The 25,215-nt window shown below is 38.5% G+C and overlaps 1 protein-coding gene across 1 annotated transcript in view; it reads left to right on the forward strand.

Moving 5' to 3' along the window:
- Positions 1-18,212, forward strand: part of LOC139475591 (inositol polyphosphate 5-phosphatase OCRL-like) — a 39,079-nt gene extending 20,867 nt beyond the window's left edge. Inside the window, exons 15-21 of the mRNA XM_071258783.1 lie at positions 971-1,092; positions 1,840-1,950; positions 2,522-2,632; positions 3,331-3,415; positions 4,317-4,444; positions 7,122-7,233; positions 17,687-18,212. Coding sequence (XP_071114884.1) covers positions 971-1,092; positions 1,840-1,950; positions 2,522-2,632; positions 3,331-3,415; positions 4,317-4,444; positions 7,122-7,233; positions 17,687-17,844 — 827 coding nt within the window. The 3' untranslated portion in view covers positions 17,845-18,212. The remainder of the gene's footprint in view (positions 1-970; positions 1,093-1,839; positions 1,951-2,521; positions 2,633-3,330; positions 3,416-4,316; positions 4,445-7,121; positions 7,234-17,686) is intronic.
- Positions 18,213-25,215: the final 7,003 nt, after the last annotated feature.

The following is a 25,215-nucleotide window of genomic DNA, read 5'->3' on the forward strand; positions in this document are numbered from 1 at the left end:
CACTTCTAATATATGACTTTCTCACAGTGAGTGAGTATGGTTTTACGCCGCTTTTAGCAATATTCCAGCAATATCACCAGAAATGGGCTTCACACATCGTACCCATGTCGGGAATCGAACCCGGGGCTTCGGCGTGACGAGCGAACACTTTAACCACTAGGCTACCGGACCGCCCTACTTTCTCAGAACTCTTTACCCGGTGTCAGTATTAGGATGAATAGTCCAAACGATATAAGCAGTAACATCACCAAGACTGGTGCAACCGGTAGGGTAGGACCCACCCACCCGTCTTGCGAACCCCTTGTCACCATCACTGTACCCTTACAGTTATCACGAACACCTGATGTCGCCACTTTTACGTGCTAGCGTCTCGTGAACAACCGATGTCGTCGTGATTGTGTGCTCCTAAATTTGTCTCAAATTTCTCTCGACTCTTTTTTTCTTTTCTTGTGGAAGTAAGGTGTCTTATTATGAATTTCCTGAATGGATTTGACGATTTTGATGACTTTATTGTGTGTTTGTTGCGATTTGTAACGTTTGTGAACCTTTGATATATATGTTATACGTACATTTCTACTTTTTAAATGTAATTTGTATGTAACGGATGCTCGATAAAAATAATTGTTCCCATTTCTAAGTAGAAGGAAACTGTCATCATATCAGAGCATATTTTGTACTATGTAATTATATTGAAACTGTTGAAACATCAGACATAGTATTTTGTTTTCCAACTGATATTTACCGTTGAAGCATAGACGTGCTATTCCTTTCGTATACATCGAGCATATTTCTGGAAGGTTAAAATTGCCCTTAACGTGATATTATTCATTATTAAGACAATGAACTAGATTTAGTATGTGACTGATGTTGTGTACATATCAGAATACCACAAATATCGCCTGGCATTACTCACATGTAGTGGTTGTACTGTATTGAGGTGGTTATACGCCATTTGATACCTCTGTTGCAGGAGACAGCTCTGATGTATGCCTCGAGGTCTTTATTGACAAAGAAATTGTGAGGGACCTCAACTTAAGAGTCAGTCTTGATGACATACTCGTTCTACGTCTGAATAGCGGAAGAGATATATTCATATCCTTTAATGCACATCAATCAATGCCAAACCCCATAATCTTCACAAAGCATGAGATATTTTGTGTCAATCAAAGGGTTGGCCCAGTCGTCTATGGCGCCCCGATTCGCTGTAGAGAGTTACGTCCCTAGGGCACGCCAGATTCCAGATCACCCCGTTTATGTTTCTTGGTCTGTCAGCACCGTACCCATGCTCGTGGCTTTAACCAAAGCGGTAAACGTCTGAGACCTGAAGTTGTTGGTTGGTTTGTCGTTTTACGTCGCACTCAGCAATATCCCAGCTATATGACGGCGGTCTGTAAATAATCGAATCTGGACCAGTGATTAATATCATGAACATCGATCCACACAATTGGGATCGATGACATACATCAAAGAAGTCAGCAAGCCTGACCACCCGATCCCGTTAGTCGCCTCTTTACGACAAGCATAGTCATCTTGAACAGCAGGCATGGGTTGCTGAAGACCTATTCTACCCCGGATTTTCACGGGTCCTGAGACCTGAAGAGCTTGAACAAGTTGTACAGAGTACTTGTAAATGATGTTATAATGTAAACCTTAGACTATCCTCATTGTCATATTTTCCATTAAAACTTTCTAATTATATGGAGAGAAATTATTAGCCGAGTGTGTTTGCGAAACATAAATATGACTATAACGCTCGAGTAAACCTCCCCATTTGTGAAACAACAAACTGACACACACTATGCAATAACTATGGTATATGAAGTTCCTTAACCAGTATACATACCTATTCATGGCACGTATGTACCCAGTAGCTTCGGCACATCTATCGAGACCCTCGTGTATGTACACGGACCAATCAGAGACGTTCCTGTTGAAGAGCTGATACAGGTGGTACGGATGCTCTTAACTTACACTAGCACGCCTTGAATGCAAACATATAAGCGTAATATTTTTAAAAAGACGCCTGGCTTTCCTGCCACATCAAGCTGACACCCCTTGAAGCATCAAATAGTGTTTTAGGCGGCGTCACTCACTCACTCATTCACTTCCTAACTGTTTGCATGTGACAAGATAGACACAATTTTTTATGGATAACAACTTCTTTAATACTGTAAAAGGCGACGTTTCGGTATAGATCCTTATACCGTTGTCAAGCAAGACTGCTTGACAACGGTATAAGGATCTATACCGAAACGTCGCCTTTTACAGTATTAAAGAAGTTGTTATCCATAAAAAATTGTGTCTATCTTGTCATCCGTCAACTTCTAAGTAATGGCTATCAAACAATTTTGTTTGCATGTGTACGAAAATATTCATCTTCTATTGCAGTCTCATATTTTGGTCAATGTACCGCCTATGTACTTTGTACTATGTACTTTCCTGATACGATATTTGGTATTGACTTTCGAGGTTTAAATCGCACGACATGAAATGACATTTTGGTCCCCTTTTCTGTATCCAGAGTGGAGCGGAGTTCTTGAGTTCAACGGATCCCTACAATAGCCGTAAATACATCTGCCCCAAAGAAATCTTCCGTCTTGTCAATCACCTCTACAAATACGGCGGAAAAAAGGCAAGTTGAAATGTTTTTATCTTGAAATGTGAAATTAAAACTTTCATATTTGAAATATTTTTGTCATATAGTTTATATCACGGCGTTAGCTTAACGTGGGAGGAACGCCCGAAGTGATGCAGGTCTCAGATGTTTACCACTTCGGTTAAACCCACGAGCACGGGTATGGTGCTGACAAACCTAGAAACATAATCGGAGCGAACCGGGATTGGAACCCACAATCATAAGTTTCTGGCCCTTGAGTAGTGAATGAGTGATGTGGGTTTATCGCTGCTTACATCTGATTAATGTCAGCTTAATGTGGAAGAAATAACGTAAAGCAGGTCTTTGACATTTAACTATTTGTATGGGTTTGGTGCTGACAAAACTAGAATCATAATCAGAGCGTATTTAGAAATCGAACCCAGGATCAGCTAGAATGGCAGGATTGATAATGTGGTTTATGCGTGTCTTCGTGTCCTGCTCATGACATCAACTCGATAACTTAAGGCTAACATGATATAACTTGAATATTGCTTACCTGCGCGTAAATCAATAGACAGAGACCACAGGGAGATGCTTTTCTTTGGCCCGGGATAACTGTATTGTCTGGTCCAGACTCGATTATTTACAGTCCGCCGACATATTAGTGGAATATTGCGTAATGCGGCGGTAAACAGCAAACAAATAAACAACTGCTCCTCTGTATATTTCTTTAGGAATCGATGTTCCTGAAGCGAGGTCACCCTTCAGAGATCAAGCAGATCAGAGATGCTCTTGACAGCGGCAGCCCTGAATATCTTCGTATCCTTTGTGTTTTCTTTCTTGGCGCTCAGAATTAGATGTCGTTGCATCTTTAAATTGTTATAGGGACTACGGTTTCCCTTGTGGGCGGTTTTAACTTACACAAATATTTTATGTGACGGTATTGATCTGTTTAACATAACAACCTAGAAAACATTCATTGCTGAACTTGTGGCGGGCGTAGCTTGAGTAACTTTGTTGATTTCTGTGTTTGAAAATTATTGGGGTTTCAAATGGTTTAAGACTAACGCTAGGAAACAACGTCCCTTTCAAAGACGCTGACCATTGTATCTGTCACACAGAACGCAATATACGTCATGTAGGGAAACATGAGTGACTGAGTGAAAATGGTTTCATGTAGATTTTTTTTGCAATATTCGGTAATATCAAGACAGGGACAACAAAAACGGGCCTCACACATTGTATTCCTAAGCATGTGGGGACTCGAACCCAGACCTTACGATTGCGATTTCGAACCGGTAAACTACCGGGTACTTTTGGTATTCGTCACAATAACTAAGACATAAACCATGTGGACACAATAACAAAATAACTCCAATTTTACGTAGAAAGCATAAACAACGTTCCAATTATGAAGAACATTTTCATTTTTTGAAATAGTTTTACTTTCACTGAAAACATTAATCAATGAATTCGAACACTTCATAAATGTATAGGGTAGCATTGTGGTGAAGGCGTTCGCCCGTAACACCATTAACCCGATTTCGATTCCCCACATGATACAATGACTGAAGCCCATTTTTGTTGTCACCCGCCATGATATTTCTGGGATATTGCTAATAGAGGCGTCAAACTCATTTATATAAATGTGTAGGTGGAAGATGCATTTACGTAGTATGTCAGCATAGTAGCCACATGACCTCCTTGACCTCCCCACCAGCAGGCAGTGTCCACTCAGTGGCCGAGGCTCTGTTGCTGTTCCTTGAGTCTCTCCCCGAGCCGGTTATTCCTTCCGCCTTGTATCACTCCTGTCTTCAGTGTTCCACTGATTTCCAGCGCTGCAAGAAGGTAAGCCGACATCCATAGAGCCTTGCTGTGTGAAGAAATTGTGTATGTGTAGTTCAACCAGTTCGAAGTTATCGGAAACAGTTCGAGTTGTCCGTAGTTCGAGAAAAGCAATATTGTACAATAATGTCGCCAAATAGTCTGAATGGACCAAAAGGCACCCAACTGAAATTAAACAAGTAAACTGTGGGAATGCAAAATGGATAATTCTGTTCGCGAACACCTGGTGTCATCACTATTTGACAGTGATTCATAGAAACATGCTCATGATATAATAGTCGGATTCTGTTCTGTGGATAATTCTGTTCGCGAACACCTGGTGTCATCACTATTTGACAGTGATTCATAAAAACATGCTCATGATATAATAGTCAGATTCTGTTCTGTGGGTAATTCTGTTCGCGAACACCTGGTGTCATCACTATTTGACAGTGATTCATAAAAAAAACATGCTCATGATATAATAGTCGGATACTGTTCTGTGGATAATTCTGTTCGAGAACACCTGGTGTCATCACATTTTGACAGTGATTCATAAACACATGCTCATTATATAATAGTCGGAATCGTACAATCGACTCTGCTTTTAGTAGAGATTTCTGTTGAATGTGAAAAGAGTTTTGTTGCTTTTCTTTGGTATACGAATTGAGTTCCCCTCTCTGAATGAAATAATACGCTAAGACTATTCTCGGTATGCGAGGTATTGCTGAAATTATGCAACTTTCGTCGATGATTGGTAAAAATAAATGCTCTTTTCAGCAGCGAGTGGCTTCTAGATCAATTGCACGATCTAATCGTGAAGTACTGAACAACAATTTCATTTCTTTTGTAGGCCTTTGTAGAAAACAACAGTTTTAGCCCACTAGTCCTTGTACTGATATCATAGCAAACCCATTTAAAAGGGCAAATGTTTCCTTGTCCTTAGGATACCTTTACTATTGGGCAGTTTGGCAAGGACTATCGGACTAGTGCCAATTTCTAACCCTGCCAGAGGTATTACCTGTCGATTGGCAGGACACATGTTGTATAGATTAAAATTTTGGACAATTCAAATTGTAGTGCATGGCCATGTATCATCACTATTTGATAGTGATTCATAAACACTTGTTCTTGATATAATCGTCGGAATCGTACAATCGATTCTGCTTTGGCAGAGATTTCTTATGAATATGGAAAGGGGTTTTGTCACTATTGTGTAAATCAAATACTGTTGTGTCGAACTTTGTTATGTCGAACTTACGGCTGTGTCAAAATAAAAGCTTGGTCAACACGTGTTCCTTCTTGATTCATCAGTTTCGGTTTTGTCGAACCTCGGTTAACTCGTAGCATTCATGTAGGTACCTTGACCTTCGACACAAGGGTGTTTGACTGTAAATATTAGGCGTTGTAATATCATGGGTTGCACTGATTCACTGCACGTCAAATTATTGTGCATTTTGTTAAAGCGTTTTATACCAATTTTTAATATGTTAATTCATCATAGTATATAGCTACAAAAGCAACTATCAGCAAGAGTTAACGAGCCATACCAAGTGATTTATTTAGAGTTGCATCCATTGGATTGCAAGGCTGGAAATCACACACGCTATTGCAACATCGTGAGCATCAAATCTCCAAACAATATGAATTCAAAACAGATACAGATTGACGAACCTTGGGATCTTAGCATGTATCCACTTTCCGGTAGTTCCAGGCAAGCGAATTATCAAATTTGGACTGAAGTACCTCTAAGTAGTCTTACGTGACCATACATTTTCATCCTCTTGAAGGATAGAGACTGATGTATTGACATTCTGTGGCTGCCTGGGATTTAATTGAAAAAACATTTCCTTTTCCCCCGAAAACTCCTGAAAAAAATAATTATTCTTCAGCCCGGTGAAACCAAAAGAAATTTCCGTCCTAAAAAATTACATTGATGCTATGTGTATTTCCTAAAAACAATTTCACGTTCATAGTTTTAAATACATAAATAACTGGTTTTGTAGGTGCAGCTCGATGCAAAATCCCAGCGCGCTCCCCCAACCCCAGAATATGAAATGGTAGGTTCCTTGCACCCTATTAAATTCGAAACAAAGACTCGATCAAATCATCACCAAAGAGGATCGTCAACTTAGGGAATGCTAATTACAGGAATATCAATATTCTACCTGAACGAATGATTAGGTGACCATTGCAGTTCCCTTTTTTTGACGTGTACCATATGTCCTTGTGTTTTTTTTTCAGAAGATAGTTCACATCTCTTTGCATGCTTTTGTAACGGGTGCAACTGATGGGACAGGATAAGTTCACCTTTTCACAAACACCTGGTATCATCACTATTTGATGCTGATTCATAGATACATGCTCATGATATAGTCGGAATCGTACTAAGGATTCTGCTTTTAGCATATATATCTTATGATTATGGAAATGATTTTGTCGCTTTTATTTACAAATATATTCATACATGTACAATTAAACATCGTTAACTCTAACTCTAGTAACTAGATGTATCGCTTAAGACGATTTGACTTTATGATCCAGGCAGAACAATTAGCAACAGTAAGGTCATAATGCTTTGTCTCGCATCACCAACACCTTGATACATCTCGAATATCGAGTCAACAAGATTTGCTGTAGTAAATTGGTAAATATGTCTAATCAATTTCAATAACAATTTTATTTGTTAAAATGTGTGTAGGTGCTACAAATGATTCCCGACAGTCACAGAAACGTGTTCAAGTATTTGTGCGCGTTCCTCAGGGAACGACTGAAGTTTGCTGACCAGAACAACTTGGATGTTAAAATCCTTGGTAAGTAGAAATAGTCAGTCAAGGACCGACACCCATGCTCGCAAGCTTAAACTTGTGTTGCCGGGGTTGTTGACAACGTGTAATGATGATGCTTTTTTCTCATTATCTCATTAGGCTATGTGTATTATTGAAGGATCGACAATTGTATAACACTAACGTTTAATTTTCGTTCTGTCCTATCGTGTTACGACGCTGTAGTATTGGTTGAGAAAATGAGGCAGGAGATCGGTGTTTCTATACTTACGCTGCAATGAGCTGGATCGGTAACATTGGCAGGTTACACAGATGTTGGACTTTGATTGATCATTAAATTGTGATAACTTTGCTGTTATTGATTGAGACGTGTTGTTAAAACCGTTCCTGTTGCCTTTTTCAAACGAAGATAGGCTTTGATTAGGCATATGTGGCATGTGTCACTTGATACAGGGAGCTGATACAGTATAGTCTTAGCTCACCTGACCAAGATAGGCATCAAGTGGGAACTTGGTGACAGTAAAAGTAAAGTAAGAGGATATTTTACGGTCAGCACAACCGACTGAATTCGAAATACATGAAACATTGGGCCGTCTACCGCCTGCACAAAAGGTTATGAAACAATGGCCTTAAAATAAAGGTTTCGATTTTGTGTAACGATTCAAATGGACATGTTTTAAATATTGTAGGTTGTTTGTATGAAGAATTAACATTGTGCATAACATGGTTTCCCTTTAATCATCGACGATGAAATAAGATTGGTTGTAAGAGTTTTACGTAATTGGATTTCTCGCACTTTTGAGTAGTCACATTTGATTTATAATTATAATTTGATCATGTCTTTCATTTATATTTACAATGGATTTATATTAAAAATTATAGATGCTACAAGATCTGTGTGTCAGTAACCCATGCCCTTTGTTGTTGAATATTTGATCAGGTGAGCTACGGTATCGTGTCACTATTTCACAGTTTCATCTCCCAAAGCGTTGGATCATTTACGGTGAACCATTGCAATGATGATCATTGTTTTTGTGCTGAAACATATACTGTTCGAATTGTTGGTGTATTTAAAGTCAGCCTTGTTCAATACATCACTTGTTGAAATTTGGTGCGAAGTCATCTTGTATAAGGTTTTGATATGTTCCCCATGTTTATGAATTCCCCCTTCATCAATTTTCGACTTAGGTGAGCTCCGGGGCCAGTTGTTTCCTTTTAATGTTTTTTTAAATATTTGTGTGAGCATGACAAGCCATGCTTACCCTGATGGCTAACACCTGATTTTCAGTGATCCATTCATATAATTGTCATCACTATTTTTCCTTTTACGCTCAAAGGAATCTGTTTCGGCAGATATGTCTGATTAGTATCGGGTGTTGACGTTCTGAATTATGTAAGAACAAGCCAGAAAGTAAAAACGTTCATGTCATCTGTCGCCTTCACTTCCCGCAATGACAATCCATTCACCGTGAACCATAAACTAAAAGGACACAAATTGTCTTATTTTAAATATTATTTTTACATACAATACACTGAGTATACAATGATTATATCGTTAGAAATACAAAGTATTTTAATAATATCAACTGAATAGCTCACAACACGACACATGGCGTGAAAACCGATCAAGAAGATGCTCAGATGCACACAAATAATGGCACCTGATTCATTGTGCGTGATCGTCCATGTGTTTTAACGGCATTGGTCAGGCTATCAACCGCTAGTTAGGCTATCAACCGCTAGTTGCCTGACCAAAATTTCTCAGTTATACACATATATCCATGATATAGATGTAATATTACTCAATGCAGAGAAAACCAACAGTTCTTTTCAATTTCATTTATTTGTCCTTCACATCATGATGAAAGTTGATACTGACAATCGCCAATCGCCAAATACTGACAATCGCCAAATACTGTGCAACTTAGACTGTTCTTTTCATCCTATTTCACAAACGGATCGTCAGTGAAGGATCACTGGTCTCGCCTCCCAACTCGGCCCATTCTTTGACAGGTTTCGTCTCAAGTACATGTTGAGACACCTCATTGTTAGGAGGGCCTTTGATCTTCACAGCTGATACCAGCCACTGTGTTAGTGATCTCATCGTGTCTAATGGCATCTTTTCAACCGACGAAGAATATCACACTAAACGTTAGATAACACTGTTTGTCTAACCCTGCATGTTGAACGGTTTTGATGGTTTTCATAAATTATATAAAGTTTAATTCCAACCGCTTATTTTTTGTTTAATACAAAGTATGTTTCTGCATGTGTTTGTATTTGTGTATTATATAGACAGAGAATTTTTTTATGATGTAACTGCCTTAAAGGTAATTCGAAATCCTACAATTATTTGGAACATTTTTTCAACATCAGAAGACATCGTTGATTTCATCTGGATTTCAACTTCTTTATTCTTTGTATGCAACGTTTCTGTACAGATATCAGTGCCTTCATCAAGCAATTCTGTATTCATTGAATGCCACTTAGAGATATTTGTAACATTTCAATCAAATATAGTTTCCCTGCCTCCATATATCCCACACAACACTTCCAGGTATGTGATGCCTTTCTCTGGCGCGTCTGATTGCCGATCCTAAGTACGTTGTTCCTCTGTAGAACCCCAAGGAAACATTTGTGGCATCACATGCTGTTTGATTGATCTTCTTGTTAACTGCCCAGCGGAGAAGTACATTGTGGCTATATTATTGACGTACATACTGATACTTATTGATGAAGGATCAAGCATTCATTGAAAGTGATGAGCGATTTATAGAACGTTAATATGTTGAAAAGAGCAATTTACGAGTTGATCGACAGGAGTTGTTTTTCTGATTGATCGTATCCGAACAAATGTAGTTTGACAAATAATCTTTGATCAACTTGGCTGTTATTCATATCGCTAACAAGCAATATCATGCAAATTGACATTTTCAATCATGAGCGCTTAATCGTTTTTATGTCGCATATTTGCTTCTTCTTGCGTGAAAAGGATAGAATTGGTTTCTTTTCAAATGGAAAACTTTCAAGACATTTGACCAGAAATGTCATAGATCGTCATAACAGTGAGAAGCTTCGGGGTTAAAAGTCTTCGATGGAGAAGCCGTTTACCATCTCCTTCTTATTGTGAACTTCCCTCTGTGATAACATCAGCCTATTGGCTGTTCAGACAGTCTTGGGCTGTCATACTCATTTCATGCATATTGATTCTGACGATTCTGTCCTGCAATCAATCCAAAAAGTGACAGCTTCCACTGGTTTGTGAAGTAATTTCCCCACAATAAATCCTTGCGATGCTATTTCAATGTTTGAGTTTCATTTATAATTTGTTACCTTCAAAAGATATTCCATTTCCATGAAACTTCTGATCCAACAAGATCTTGAAAGTTCTGTGTTCTTTGTGAGAATGCACACATTTCATATCTAGTATTTACGAAGTGTATGAAGAGCTTGCTTTATCATGCTGAGAATATGCAGCGTCGTTTGTTCTTGAGCTCTGATTAAGGCTCATGAATAAGGTCACACTTTTCGTTGGATTATTCTCATGTCGAAATACGACGGCAGTTTAAACCTGAGAGCAAAGTGCCATAACGAAAAAGTAAGTGTAAATATTGGAATTAAATTTGAATTTACATTTTTGACACTTTTCGTTTGATTAAGGAACGTAGTGTTTCTGAAAGTATATTTTCCTTGATTTATTTTGAAGTGCACAGATTGGAAACCTAAAAAAAATGGAAAGGTGTGAGACCTTCTGCAATGGAATTCTGAAATATCTGCTGAAGAATATCGTATGCGGTCAGCAATATTTTATTTTGTGCAAAGAGCTGCTGGCCATGGTGGGAGTCTTTGTACCATAACTGTAATGATAAAAGCGACATGTTTATGAATCATTATCAAATAGTGATAATAGCAGGTGTTCGCGAAAAGATAAGCGTTTTCTGCTCCACCGGTTGCACCCGTCACAAACACATGCAAAGGCAAGTCAATTGTTCACCTGAAAAACGTGTATAGTACAAGTCAAAATATGGAATTGCATCGGACATCCTTTTTCTCACTGATGTGTCAGATTTAGAAATGCTCTCCACATGGCCATCATGAAACATTTTGAAAGCTTTATTGAGGCCTTGAATGTTGTAACCTTGACCAAAAACGTTTGATGTAAACGGATGTTCACGGAGGCTATGCTCACTTTACGTCATAGTCCATCAATGCTCCTCCACTAATACCACCGAATCCCAACATCCCACTCCCCAAACTCCATGCCTTTCCCTTAATTGTTTGTATAATTCTTTCAACCTCAAATAAATATTATCTTGAAAACATTAACTTTCCTCTTTCCTAGTACCTGCCGAATAACGTTTCTTTACCCAAATAGCTTTCAAAAATATTCATGGGCTGATGGAAATTTAACAGACAAATCTAAGAAACATAATTACTGTAATTATCTATTGACTTTTTTTAGTTGCGTATGATGTGACTTATCATTAAGTGTATTAAGGTGTTTCAGACGTTTCCCAAAATAATGTGTCTTCTGCATCTTAAATTTTGTCAAGTAAAACCGAAATAATTTGATGTGGTCTCCTAGAATTGGTTCGTAAAGCGTTGGTGATCAGTGATAGACAACCGACGTGTAGTATTGGGCTTTGGATACTAATGTTAAAGGCTGGTTACGTGATAAAGGCAGGCACTCGTTTGATAAACAGATTGTATGATTAGATAGCTCAATCTTTCAACATTATCGATTACCTTTATCACAGATAAAATATGCATTGTTTTTTTCACAAGCTGTCAAAAAACATCATGAAATGAAATCCAAGTAATTGAGCTATTCACTATCTTATCAATACACTCTGTCTTTTTTATCATCTCCTTAAAATGTCAGTACTTGACGGAATAGAAAATTATACAATGTTTAAAGTCATCTCTGTCACAACTGATTAGAAATCATCAAGTCTAGTTCGCTTGATAAGCCAATAATTGACACTGGCAAAGAGCTGCTTTCACCTAGATAAAAAAGTTGACAAGTTTGTGACAGTCACCACAGCTTTGTATCAACATACTTCATTACCGGATCAGTGAGTTTGTAAAGTCAAAATATGTGTAGGCCAGGATGGTAAAACGTGTCAAAATGATGTATATTTGTCATGATATTTTGTGTTTTCAAAATATGTGTAGGCCAGGATGGTAAAACGTGTCAAAATGATGCATATTCTTCATGATGTTATGTGTTTTCATTGAAGCATAGAAAGTATTTTATATCGACGTGTGTTTCTTCATTCGTACGAACTTGCCAATTGGGCGATAATTTGGTGTCAATAGTAATCATTAATGTGGTATTGTTGTTATTAGGGACATGTTGGTTCAAGCAGGGTTTTGATTGATCATTAAACTGTGATAACTTTTGCAGTTATAGATCCTGAAATGTTCAGTCTCTTCCTATGGCTTTTTTCCAAACGGAGGTGTGAGATAATGGATTTTCATGGCTCTTCGTATTTGGTTCTATTTAGACCCAAGTAGAGTCCAATTGTATTTTGCATGAGTGACATCCCCGGCAATGTTACATTGTATTATTTGTCTGAATGAGAAACTGTTTTCCCTTACCTACATCATTGGGGTTTACAGAATCCAATATATGTCCAATGAACTGATGCATTTAGAACCAGGTTTTCAGAGCGCGTTGTCCTCCTTATTCACAAACTTCGTCCTAAATGTATCATGATAGGTTGGTTCCATATGGCATGATGAATGGTGGTGAAGATACATTACTTGAGGTTAATTGGATTATCGTATCCTGCACATGTCACCTCTAAAACGGGTGTTTAGAAGGTTTATAAAACATATCTGCAAATTGAATTTTTCGCCCCAGGATACAAATTGGATTTTTCTTTTTTTACATTTTGACTTGACATACACATTCCAAAAAACTCGTGTGATTTCTGACAATTGAAGATGATAAATGGGTTAACGTTGTCGTAAATGAATTGAATGGTTCGTATAAAAAGGTAACGTTGGTTTCTTATGTTATGTTGATGTGAGATATTTCCATGTCAGGTTGATTTCCATTACACGAAATGCTTGGCGTAAATAACAACAAGAAGGAATTCATAAATATCACTTCATAGATTGCGGATAAAGAATAAATTGCTCATGGGACATAGAATGAAAGCTTTCTGTATCAATTTCTCCTTGCATTTTTTATCTGTTTGTCGTAAAAATGTCCATGTTAGTCTAAACTTCATGACACTGAAATGTGCGGTTGTTCTTTGAGCATGGACTGATCGCAGTGTTTTGGACAACAGTGTGACTTAAGGCAATTACGCAAATGCTGTTTTGATCCATCACTTCAAAGGCTGCCCAGCGCACGTCATTCAATCTATATCCTGCGACAGATTTAGAGTAGACTCTTTGAAATTTTCACTTGTCATCGCCCACAGAAATAGAACTTCATTCGTTTTTTGCTACCACTTTACACTCTACATTTCTACCAGCGATGAAGGATATATTGACGTCCGTTCAATTTAACCCCACAATTGCAGCAAACAAGATCCGGGACCCTTATCAACAGTGAGATTATCCCTTGCAATATATGTGAGATGTTCTTCACACACGAACAGTAATACTGCATTTCTTTTTGAGCATTAACAAGGTTTTGTTGGTATTTCATTCCAGATACGAGTTCGTAGTTCGATGTTGCTAAGGGGTGTAATAGTTATAGTTATTATCCACCATTGGCATAATACTGTTATTTTACCACTGATGGACATTCATATTAACTCGTGCTACTTTAATACATCAGACACGACTGCAATTGCTTTACTACCATTCCCTGATTCTTGTGTGCATCTTTCCCGTTTCATTGACCCTTTAATGCTAAATGACAAGGCAATATATTGATGCCCGAAACCTATGATTATGAGCACTATACCCGTACTCCTGAGTTTCACTAAGGTGGTAAACGTCTGACACCTGCATTACTTTGGGTTTTCCACCACATAAGCTCACACGCTGTGATAGCACATCAACCACATCATATTAAGAAAACCAAAAGCATTGAAACTCGAAAACCTACAGATTATAAACAAGATTGCATCACTTCTTTTTTTCAAACAGGGTGTAACTATCAAGGTTTGCCGTTGGTAGGAAGACATTGTTCGCTGTATTAAGGGGAACGTTTTAATATGAAATAGTGTTAAATTGACATGCGATAACTTACACCACCACATTACTGGAAATAAATTGATTGTGAAGTGTGTTGTATAAATGAAGGCTTTCAGTATTACGTAGGAGGACCCTTCATCGCCTGCCTAACACCATCATATAACATTATGATACAATTTGGGAGGTTGTTGATATTAAGTCACCTGGCCTGAAAGGTCATGTCGTCCTTACACTCTTCACATTTTCGACTTTTCCTAAATGGCTTGAATAATTCAGCTGCACGTTTGTGTATCATCAGGTAGTCAGTCATCTTTGATTTAAAAGCTTCACAATTCTTCTTCTCAAAAACCTAAATGGCCATAGGCCTGAATCTTGGTGGTTAAAGTGGTAAGTGATGATGTAGTACCAAGTTGTGTCAGGGAAACAGAGACAGAGCGACACGACCTAAAACACGGGTGCTGTTTCAACTAAATGAATCCTTTGAATGTCGGGTGTGACTATTTCCGTTTATCCAGACAAGGCAGCATCGGCGCAATGAAAACTCCGGATGATTGAAAGCAGCTTGCGGTATGTCGTTCAAAATGTCAACGAAGATTGGCCAAACAAATCTAGCATTGTCCATCGCATCTTAAACATGTTCTATGGGGAAGACGTCTTGAGAAAATGCCGGCCATGGCAGTACAGCAAATGTTATGACGCCTCAAAAAGCAACGTGCAACATGTGGATAAGCATTATCCTGTTGCAACGTGACGTTTCGTCCCTGCATTTGCACAAAGGGTAGAACATGATCTCGGACTATGTCGTCCCGGTAGCGTACGCCATTGAAATTGCCATTAACAATGAAGAGTCGTGTTCTCCCTTGAGTTGTGATGCCACCCATACCATAACAGTTCCACCCTCAAACTGACGACGTTGATTAACGCAAGCGTCACTAAACCATGCTCCTGAACGCCTGCAGACCCTTGCACGACCATCAGAGCTGACACCGAGAGTCATTTGTGAACAGTGTACTGTTCAAGTCTTATCTTATGAACCTCAGATGTTATCTACACCAAGCTAGGTGTGCCTGATGGTGACGTGGAAGCAAAATTGGGCATATCGCTGGACGTCGGTGCCGGATGTAGTGACCCTCAACCGGTTGCGTACGGCCATGCCACTAATAAGTGTCAATCCAGGTATTGTCCGAACTGTTAATGTGGCAGTGTGGCGATTTCCTTGATGCCGATCAATCGTATATTGTTGTCTTGTTGATGTGAAGTCCGTCACATGTGGACGACCGGCCCGTGGCAAGTCACGAGCGTCTCTAAAGAGATGAACATTAAAATGTCTGGCAACTTCGTTCGAGGCATTCCTGTTTTCAGGCATTACGTAAGCACCTGATATTTAAACAGTCGTGTGCTTTTCACGTTCAAAAACCACGTATGCAAGTGCCATGTTCCCAAAACATACGCAAACATCCAAATTGTGCGCCGTGCAGGAATACGAAAGAAGCATTATTTAAATTCATATTTGTTGATCTTTATTCCGTTAGTATATATTGAATTAATCATACAAAGGGTGACATACAGAATAACAAAGTTCACTGCACCTATTCGGCAGTATTGACGAATGGATATATATTTACCTTTGAATAGGTGTTTGGTTGCAAGTTAATAACTGTTTAAACACTGAACTTCATTGGCTTACCTGATCTTAATGAAGGCACCGACAGATTTAAGATATATACATAGAGGTTATCACGCGAGTGTGTTTGGGGATGGTAAATATCCTGCATTAGGAATAAACATTGTATTTAGCGAGCCTTGGCGAGCTAAATACATAGTGTTTATTCCTAATACAGGATATTTACCATCCCCAAACACACAAGCGTGATAACCTCTTTATCATTTAATGTCATTCTTTAATTCTGTGCTTCAAAATCGCTTTCCCTCTCTCACAAACATAACCGAAACATTGCGAGTTTTCCTAGAATGCGCGGATTAATAATTATTACGTAACAGGGTAAGTGATGTGTCTGTCGGACAGTGACAGTAGCCAATATAGTTCCAACTGAAATAGGTTTCTTATACAGTGGCGAAGCAACATATCCGCAAAACAACAATTGATTTTAATTGCCTTTCGCGGCAATCCATCGGTCTGTCCGCTAGAGTAACTGCCCTTTGTCGAAGGGAAGCTACTCTAACCCTATACTATGAGACGTCACGGCCACGGTCAGATGTTGTTGACAGTCCTGTCATAACGATAAGAAGTGTAGTCAAATGTACACACAGCGACAAAAAGAAACAAGGTAACAATTCAAACATATATCCGCCAAATCCAACTATTTTAATTTGTGGAGGAGGTTTCAAGCCGCAGAGGTCTACAAGCACAGATATGGCTACTGATCCCGCTTGGCTAGGCCTCGTACCCTCGCCAAATTGTTTCGAAATTTATATCTCCAAAGTTGCCAAAACTTATAAAATGCCTTAGCTACGTCACAGTTAAACACAGATTTTTTCAGTATATTAGACTGTTCTTTTGATAATGATAGCAATTATCCCTGTAGTTTATCCAGATTCCCGATGGTTAATTCTGACTCGATCGCCGAATGACGAATGCGACACCATGTTTGTTTATAAACAGTGAAAGTAGTCCCTACTTGACCTTTGATATTTGCATCTCTATCCGCATATGACCCCAACGGATATCGTTTTTATCCGTTGGCTTTATCCTGCCGAGAAACCTACCCATTATATAATAAAGTTGTTTACACGATTTGATAGTGCTGTATGGATTGTGTGGGCTATGTCTTCTCAGGATTATAAGATGAATAACGAATACTATGGTTGTCACATAAGCCCATGCCCATACATACACTATTATGGCAACAAACATACCCAAGACCTGTTACATGCATAGATGGTGTACGGTTGGCGCAGCTGTCCACTTAGTCTGCACAGTTTCGTCCCCTACTTGTGCCAGGATTCACTGACCGTGGGGTGCACATCAAAGATTCCCCATTTGTTTTCCAAGCGTGTGTTAAATATTAGAAGTAAGGACCTGATACAAGTCAATCCCGTCCTCAATATGACAAGTTCAGGATCTCATCTGAAGGCGCGTTTTGCTACTTCCGCATTATACCTGTGCTCACTCCAAGTGATAAACGTCTCCAAATTGCCACATGCAACTCGGTCGCGCTCTCACTCACTCACACACGTGCATGAACGAATGATCTTTATATACTTTATATCATATTCTTGTGGATGTCCTTCGGAAACAAAACGTCTTCAAATCAAGATGTAACTAAAGTATTGACATGAACAAACTTATTTTTTCTTTCAGCATCGTTGTTCGGCAACGTATTCTTAAGGGCCCCGCCATCATCAAGCAAGGATGACAGACAATCCACAACCCGGCATTCCAAATCACGTGCACGAGCTGAAGACTCCAAGAAGACTGCCTTTGTTTTTCATTTTCTCACCAATGAATATGATGAATGAAGATCTGTCGCCCTGGAAATGGCCTCAATTTCAGCCGCCACTTATGTCATTACAGTTTAGGCATTGAACTGAGATGAATTTTTTTTACCAAACTAGATATATAAAACCTCTACAGTTAATGCACCTGTCATACAATCTGAGTGAATGAGAGTGCATATTGGTTAACGCTGCATCAACAATTTGGCAGTTTTACTTTGAAGTTGTCATAGTTCTTGATGAAAACAAACTGGACATTGCATGGAAAACAGGATGTTATCATACAGGGGCATAAGTTGTCTTTTTGTCCATGTTATTTATTATCATGTTGCTTCATTTTATATGCTACTTTGACGTATGTGCAGATGTATATGTAAATGTGTATGTATCTAATGTACATTTATAATAAGAATGTTCGACAATATGGTGATGGTTTTTTCACAGTTATGCTGCAGTTTCGACCAGCGGAATTGTAGAAAGTGTCATTACTGGCTATCGCAGCGATGAATGTATTGCAGAGTTTGAACTTGCTTTGCTCTGATTTCCATTGTGAGTCAGAGCAGGCAATCTAGAAGAACTGCAAGGGATATTTTACGCCTTACTGGCAAAAGTGATGTCCGCTGCAATTCTCTATTTTGAATTGTACAATATTATTTTTTCAGGTAAACAACTGACATGCATTTGTACGTGTTTGTGAGGGAGCCGGGTGGTGATTCATTAGCACATGCTCACGATATAGTCGAAGTGGTCCCATGAATATGGGAAGGGTTTTTTTCAGATGCGGGTTGATTGAGTAGGAAGTGTGTTACGAGGTGAAACCAAAGATTAACTCAGAAATACAAAACGCGCTGAACTAAATTGTAAAATCAGTAGATGACCACAAACGAATAATGAATGGGGTTTAAGTTTACTATCAAACAAGGCAATACGATTGGTCAAATAAATGGCAACAACAATAAGAGGCCCTAGAAATATTATGAAAACACTCACGGAAATGTAGAATTTTGTCACTGTCGAATGCGTTGAAACAGGCCTGTCCCTGTTCATATTTCATAATAGTGTTGGAAGCTGGCAGCAACTCGTTGTTTTATTGGCGGGGTTTTGTCGCTTTCATTTCGGATAAGTATACAATTCGCACTTATGATGAGATTAGCAGATAAGATGAAAGTCAGCTAAAAAAACGCAACGAATCGCTTTGCTTTTAGAAGATATGGAAAGAGGTTTGTTGTCTTAAATTATATATGCATAGTCAACTTTCTAGAAACTGTTCAACCAAACATCCTGTCCCTCGAATGAACAATCCTGCCATATATGTTAATAGCAACCAGAGGAGGTAGATCGAATGAAACAGGAGATTCAATTTTACGATCCTGACTATATCAAAAACATGTGTTTATGATCCACTATCAAATAGTGATGATACAAGGTGTTCGCGAAACGTGAGCGTACCCTGCTTCCAACGGCGGCACCCGTCACAACACATAGGCACCCCGTAACATTTAGTACAAATGAAATTAGGGAACTGCATCAGACAACATTTTTTGTCAGTGATACGTCAAATATAAAAGTGTCCCCCAAAAATGTCATGAAAACTTTATCAGCTTGAAAATTGTAACCCTGATGATAAAACGACTTTTGACTAAGAGTCATTTGAGGCTCTTTAAATTCTTCGTAGAAAGAACACGCTCGATTGTACCTAAAAAGTTGTGAAATGTAGACACATGGAGCTGCTGAAATATTTCTCGACACATTATCTCTTTCAGGCGAGATAATGGATTGTGCACGCCTTGAGAATAATTGGCACTGTGTAATCAAAAACACGTATCAATTCACAATACTATATCAGATATCACTGGCGCGTCAAAACTGTTTGCAAAATTTCAGTTTATTGTTTACAGACAGTTACATTTCCCTACCTATCATGGACCTTAAGTCGCAGACTTGTTATGTCTTCGTCTGTGTACTGACGTAGAAAATGGTATTGGCACGACTGTGTGATGTATGAGGCATGAAACGGTGTAGTCTGAATATTGTTCAGCCTGGGAGCATTTTTAACATTGTGAGTTCATTTTTTTAAATGACTGTTCATGTTCTTGTCAGTGAAATAAGATAAGACTATAATACGGTTGTGCTGTATACTCCACATGAAGCTGAGAATCAGATTGGAATGCGCATTTATCCATTAATCAGGGTAATAAATATTTAATGGTTTGAACCTACCCCTCCAGTACTGCGCTGGATAAGTGGCCCTTTTGTCATATATCTAATGGTATATGCAAGGCACCATTCTGGACAAGTTGTCGCTAAGCTGCAGGAGTTATTGAGCACGTCACTGGACCTTGGACGAGTGACTGTACATTAAGTTGTATTGACTTCTCTTTGTCGATGGACATATATGTGCGACGCTATTAAACAGTTGGTCATACAGCCGCCTATACACATAACCGATAACCACTCCTCCACGTCTAACGTGAATTAGCTGCCCATATTAAAAGTCCCTGTTCTGTACACGGAAAGACAAATAAGCATTGACTGCCTGGCTGGCGGTTAACTGCCATGCAAAGCCGCATTATCAAGATACCTGCTCAACGTGGGTGAAGAACAGGCACGATGGCACATATGGACTTGACAGTCATTGGAGTATGTGATACAATCGCGAAAAATAAGAATCCTTCAAGATTTTGAGGACAAATCAACATTTTTAATCTCTTGCTTGTTCACGCAGACTCAAACAATACAGGGGTAAAGGTTGTTATTACTTATCAAACTCTTGCAGTTGGAAACAGGCATCACATAGAAAAAGGATACGTAAGAAGGTAATACGTAGGTGAGTTAATATTTGAAGTAACTATTTCGGCCATATCGTGACTTCAACAAGTAAGGCATTTTTATTAGATATAAACAATCATCAATCTATCACAGATCATAGTTTTAGAACAATGAAAGGATCAGATTATGACAGACTACACATTATAAAATCAGGCTAATGATCACCAACAACTAAAGTTAGCCCACCATACTAGGGTCCATGGTGATTAACAGTACCTTTGCTACCTGCATTGTTCCCCAGTAGGATTTACACCACCCCTTTCGCCATTTGTGTGTGTTGTCAAGATTGGCCATGGATTAAGATAAACAAATAATCCGAAGTTAAAACAGCGGTAGATAAAATACTTTGAATAATGTGGTCTTACAAAACCCTCTCAGGGTGACAATAATGTTATGCTACTTTAACCCTCTTCGAGGATATAGCCACTAGCAATACCAGTTACTGATTCATACTACCAATTGTAAAAGATGATATTTTACGAAACACAGCAATCGAAATATATAAACCAATTCCATTTCCTTTAAACAAAACAAGAACTAAATGAGAACTTATGTTAAAAAGATCCTTGATGGATGAAACTTTGAAATTCTTATCCCTTGTGATGGAAAGATCAATACAGTCAAGCAGGACATGATTGACAGTGATTCTCTTATCACAAGGGATACAGAACGGAGGACCGTCACCTTTCAATGAATAAATGTCTATATCTCGAGTGGCCCATCCGACATTGCCGCAAAATGACTTCGTGAAATCTTGACTGACAACCCAAGCATGTGTATCGGCATCTTCCCGAGGCAAGAGTGTCCACTAGCCTTGTCATCAAAGTCTTGTTTCCAACCTTGCCACATCAAGCCCACTTTCCTGTGCTAAATATAATTGGACTATCGCACATATCGATAGTCCAATCAGAGAACGTTTCACAAAATCAACATCCACGACTGGTACATATTCGAATGAAAGTGATTTACCGCTGCCTGTCTTTGTTGAGATTAACATAATTTCATCTACAATTTGTCTTTGCTTTGGAAAATTTCAAACCATTCTAAAGCGACCGCTTTTGGATTTTATTGCGGCAAGGCTGTAGTTGCCTTTCTATTGTGTTCATATTTTTGCCACAGCAAGATATATTTTAGTTATCTACGAATAGTGACCCATCAATTGAGTCATGCAATACCTTGGAGAGACTTTATATTTTAATGCTGAACAATGAGACTTGTGGGACACCCTGATCCTGATTGTAATGGTCAGACAGGTTTGAACCCACAAGGACATGAAATTGTCTGTCGGTTACAATACAGGATATAAACTGAGGTAAACGACCTCGCAATCCAACACCATGAAGATCTCTCAAAATGCCATGCTTCCAAGTTGTATCACAAGATTTTTTTAATCGAAAACGATGGATACAGCATGTTGTTTGTTTACAATGACATTTTTATGAACGATTCTAAACGTACCAGGTGATCAATAAAACTTCCATTTTCTGGAAACCACATAATATATCGGGAATGTGATAACTGATTTCCAAATACCAAACTAATCGAGTATTCACCATACGCTCCATAGGTTTGCAAACGCAGCTTGTGAGACATAAAGGATGATAATTGGAGGATTTGTATGATCCCTTAAGGTTGTAACAAACAGTGAAAGAACATTTGTCGTTCGGCATCTTGGTCAAAGGAATTGATCACTAAATTGTATTATTTTGAGTATAAAAACTATACCTTCAGAGGCGACTGATTTCCAGTCTAAGCTACCTACATATCGCGTATATTAGACCGACATACATGCGCTGTAATAAATCTTTATTCATTTGGTTATGGTTGCTTCTTAATAATGTGTGTATCAATACATATGAATTGTTTGTTGACATAGAGAAATCTATTTTGTTTTGACAAGGACGTGTTTACATATCTCTCACACATTTCATCTCTTTGGAACCAGCTTTCATGTGACGATCGGTCATCATCCCTGGTTCCCTGTCTATCCCATCTCGGAAGCATGTCCTGTGTCGCCTCTGGGTGAATATATATTATTATCACTGTCTTTTGCCATCACCACTTTATTTTTGTATTTGATACTGACTGCCATCATATTATTTATTGCCATTGGATATTGTACTACCACGCTATTGTTTACTGCCATTGTAAGTGCTGCGCAGTAATTTGTACAGATTTGTAAAGTTAGTGAATTTTTAAATACATTTGATGATTATATACTACTTGTTGGTTGTTTGTTGCTTTCACCCTAAGTTATTTTACGTGCAAATTTCTGGGGGAATATATTGTTTAATTTGGGAATGGACACCTAACACCGGTTGCTCTGGGAAACTGGGTTATTAATGATTAGAAGTACAATTATTTACTATTTATTTTCTAATATTATTTTTTTAAGATAGATTAAACAGAATTAGAAACAAACTTATAAACAATTGGATTAGGCCATTGAAATCGCTGGAAGAAAGTATTTTAAATGAAATTAATACAGTGAGAAATAACTTGGATGAAATAAATAATCAACGAAGGTACGGTGTGTTGATCATATCGAGGCCTAAATGGATTGACCTTGGAGTAAATCCAACTTCTTCTTTTTTCAAATTAGAATTTACAAACGTTCTGAAAAAATCTTTCATTGAATTGGAAAAAAACAACCCATAATGGCTCAGTTATATAACCACGCGAGGAAATACTTAAAGAAACAAAACTATTTTACGAAAAGATGTACACTGAAAAGACGTAACGTAATGAATTTAGTTGATTATTTTAAAGACTTTTTTGTACCAAAATTAGAGTTAGAGTAAACGATGTTTAACTGTACATGTATGACTATATATGTAAATAAAAGCGACAAAACCATTTCCATAATCATAAGAAATATATGCTAAAATCCGAATCCTTTGCTCAATTCCGACTATATCATAAACATGTATCTATTAATCAGTTTGAAAGAGTGATGATGCCAGGTGTTCGTGAAAAGGTGAGCTTATCCTGTACCACCAGTGGGATTTTGTTTCCAGATTAGAAAATATTTTTTAGCTGCAGCTTAAGTAACAGGTATTTTTTATTCAAAACTTTGAGCTTGAAATTGTTTTTAAGAAAAACATTGTAACAATGTAATTTTTGTGGCAGGCAATTTGTTTTTGTATTGAACGGTCTGAAGCATAATCATTTATTTCTAGCATTTTCGGGAACGATGTATTTTTTTCGCTAATATCACAGGCAGCCTCAGATTGTCAAATGGTCGGTCCCTAACCGTCAAAACGATGAAGTGAGGTGAAATTGGGTTAAACGTCGCGTCCAAGATCATTGCACTCATATAGCGACGTGCATGCTCGTGTGTGTGTGGCTGCTTGTACTGATGCCGATTTATATCCGAGATATCATGCCGCAGTTTAACATGAATACCCCACTCAGACACAGTATACGGACTCCGAGCCGACCAGTCCTTGTTTTAGCCTCTTAATGCCGAGCGCCAGACAGGGTAACAGCAAGTACCACCTTTTAACGTCTTATGGTATGACGCGGCCGGGGATCGAACCCCGGACTTTCCGCTCTCCGGGCGGACGCTCTACCACTAGACCACGGAGGCGGTCCAAAACGATGAAAATGTATCGCACGTAAGACTTATTACAGGTATTTCAATCCAATATTGATACTATCCCGGAAACTGGAAGTTCCTAGGCTTCGATAATCTGTATTTGTTTGTATTCATATTGTTTGTAGCAGAGATTTGATGTTCACAATGTTGCAATAGCATGTGGGATTTCCAGCTTTGCAATGCAAGGGAAGCAACTCTGAATGAATTAATCTCACTTGGTATGCTTCGTTAACTCGCCCCAAGATAATTGTACGTCGGCATTTCATACTTCCACGTGCACTATTACTTCCCAAATATTCACTATGGCTGATAGTTTCTTTTGAAGCTATATTGTGTGATGACTTAACATATTAAAGTGGGCAATAAAGCTACAACAAAATGTACAACAAGTTGACGTCCAGTGCATCAATGCAACCCATGATAATATAACGCCTTATGTTCACATAAAAGCAACAAAATAGTCTGACTGGACCCTGAAGCACTCAATTGAAATGAAATACGTAAACACTTGGAATTAGAAAAATGGACAGTGGTCGACTTCATATGATGTTACCTTTTTGGCAGAGATTTCTAATGAATATCGAAAGGGTTTTGTGGCTTTTTATGTGAATATAAGGCGTCTCAGACTACGGACAACTCGAACTGTTTCGGCCATCACCACCATAAATAATTTATGGCATCATTACTGTGATGGGGCATGTATGGAATTGTCTTATTAGGTGCCACAATTCCCTGCAAAGAGTTACGTCCCATCGGCTAGCCGGAATCCTATGATCCCGGGACACGCTCTGATTATGATCCTACCTTAGCACCAAACCCATACTCGTGGGTTTTTAACAAATAGTTAAATGTCAAAGACCTGCTTCACTATTTCCCTCCCACATTAAGCTGACACGCCGTGATATAACTAGTATGCTGTTAAAAGCAGCGTTAAACCTAACTCACTCACTCATCAAGGCGAGGACATA

The sequence above is a fragment of the Haliotis cracherodii genome, unplaced genomic scaffold (genome assembly GCF_022045235.1).
Source record: "Haliotis cracherodii isolate W230 unplaced genomic scaffold, xgHalCrac1.p SCAF_3, whole genome shotgun sequence".
NCBI lineage: Eukaryota > Metazoa > Mollusca > Gastropoda > Lepetellida > Haliotidae > Haliotis > Haliotis cracherodii.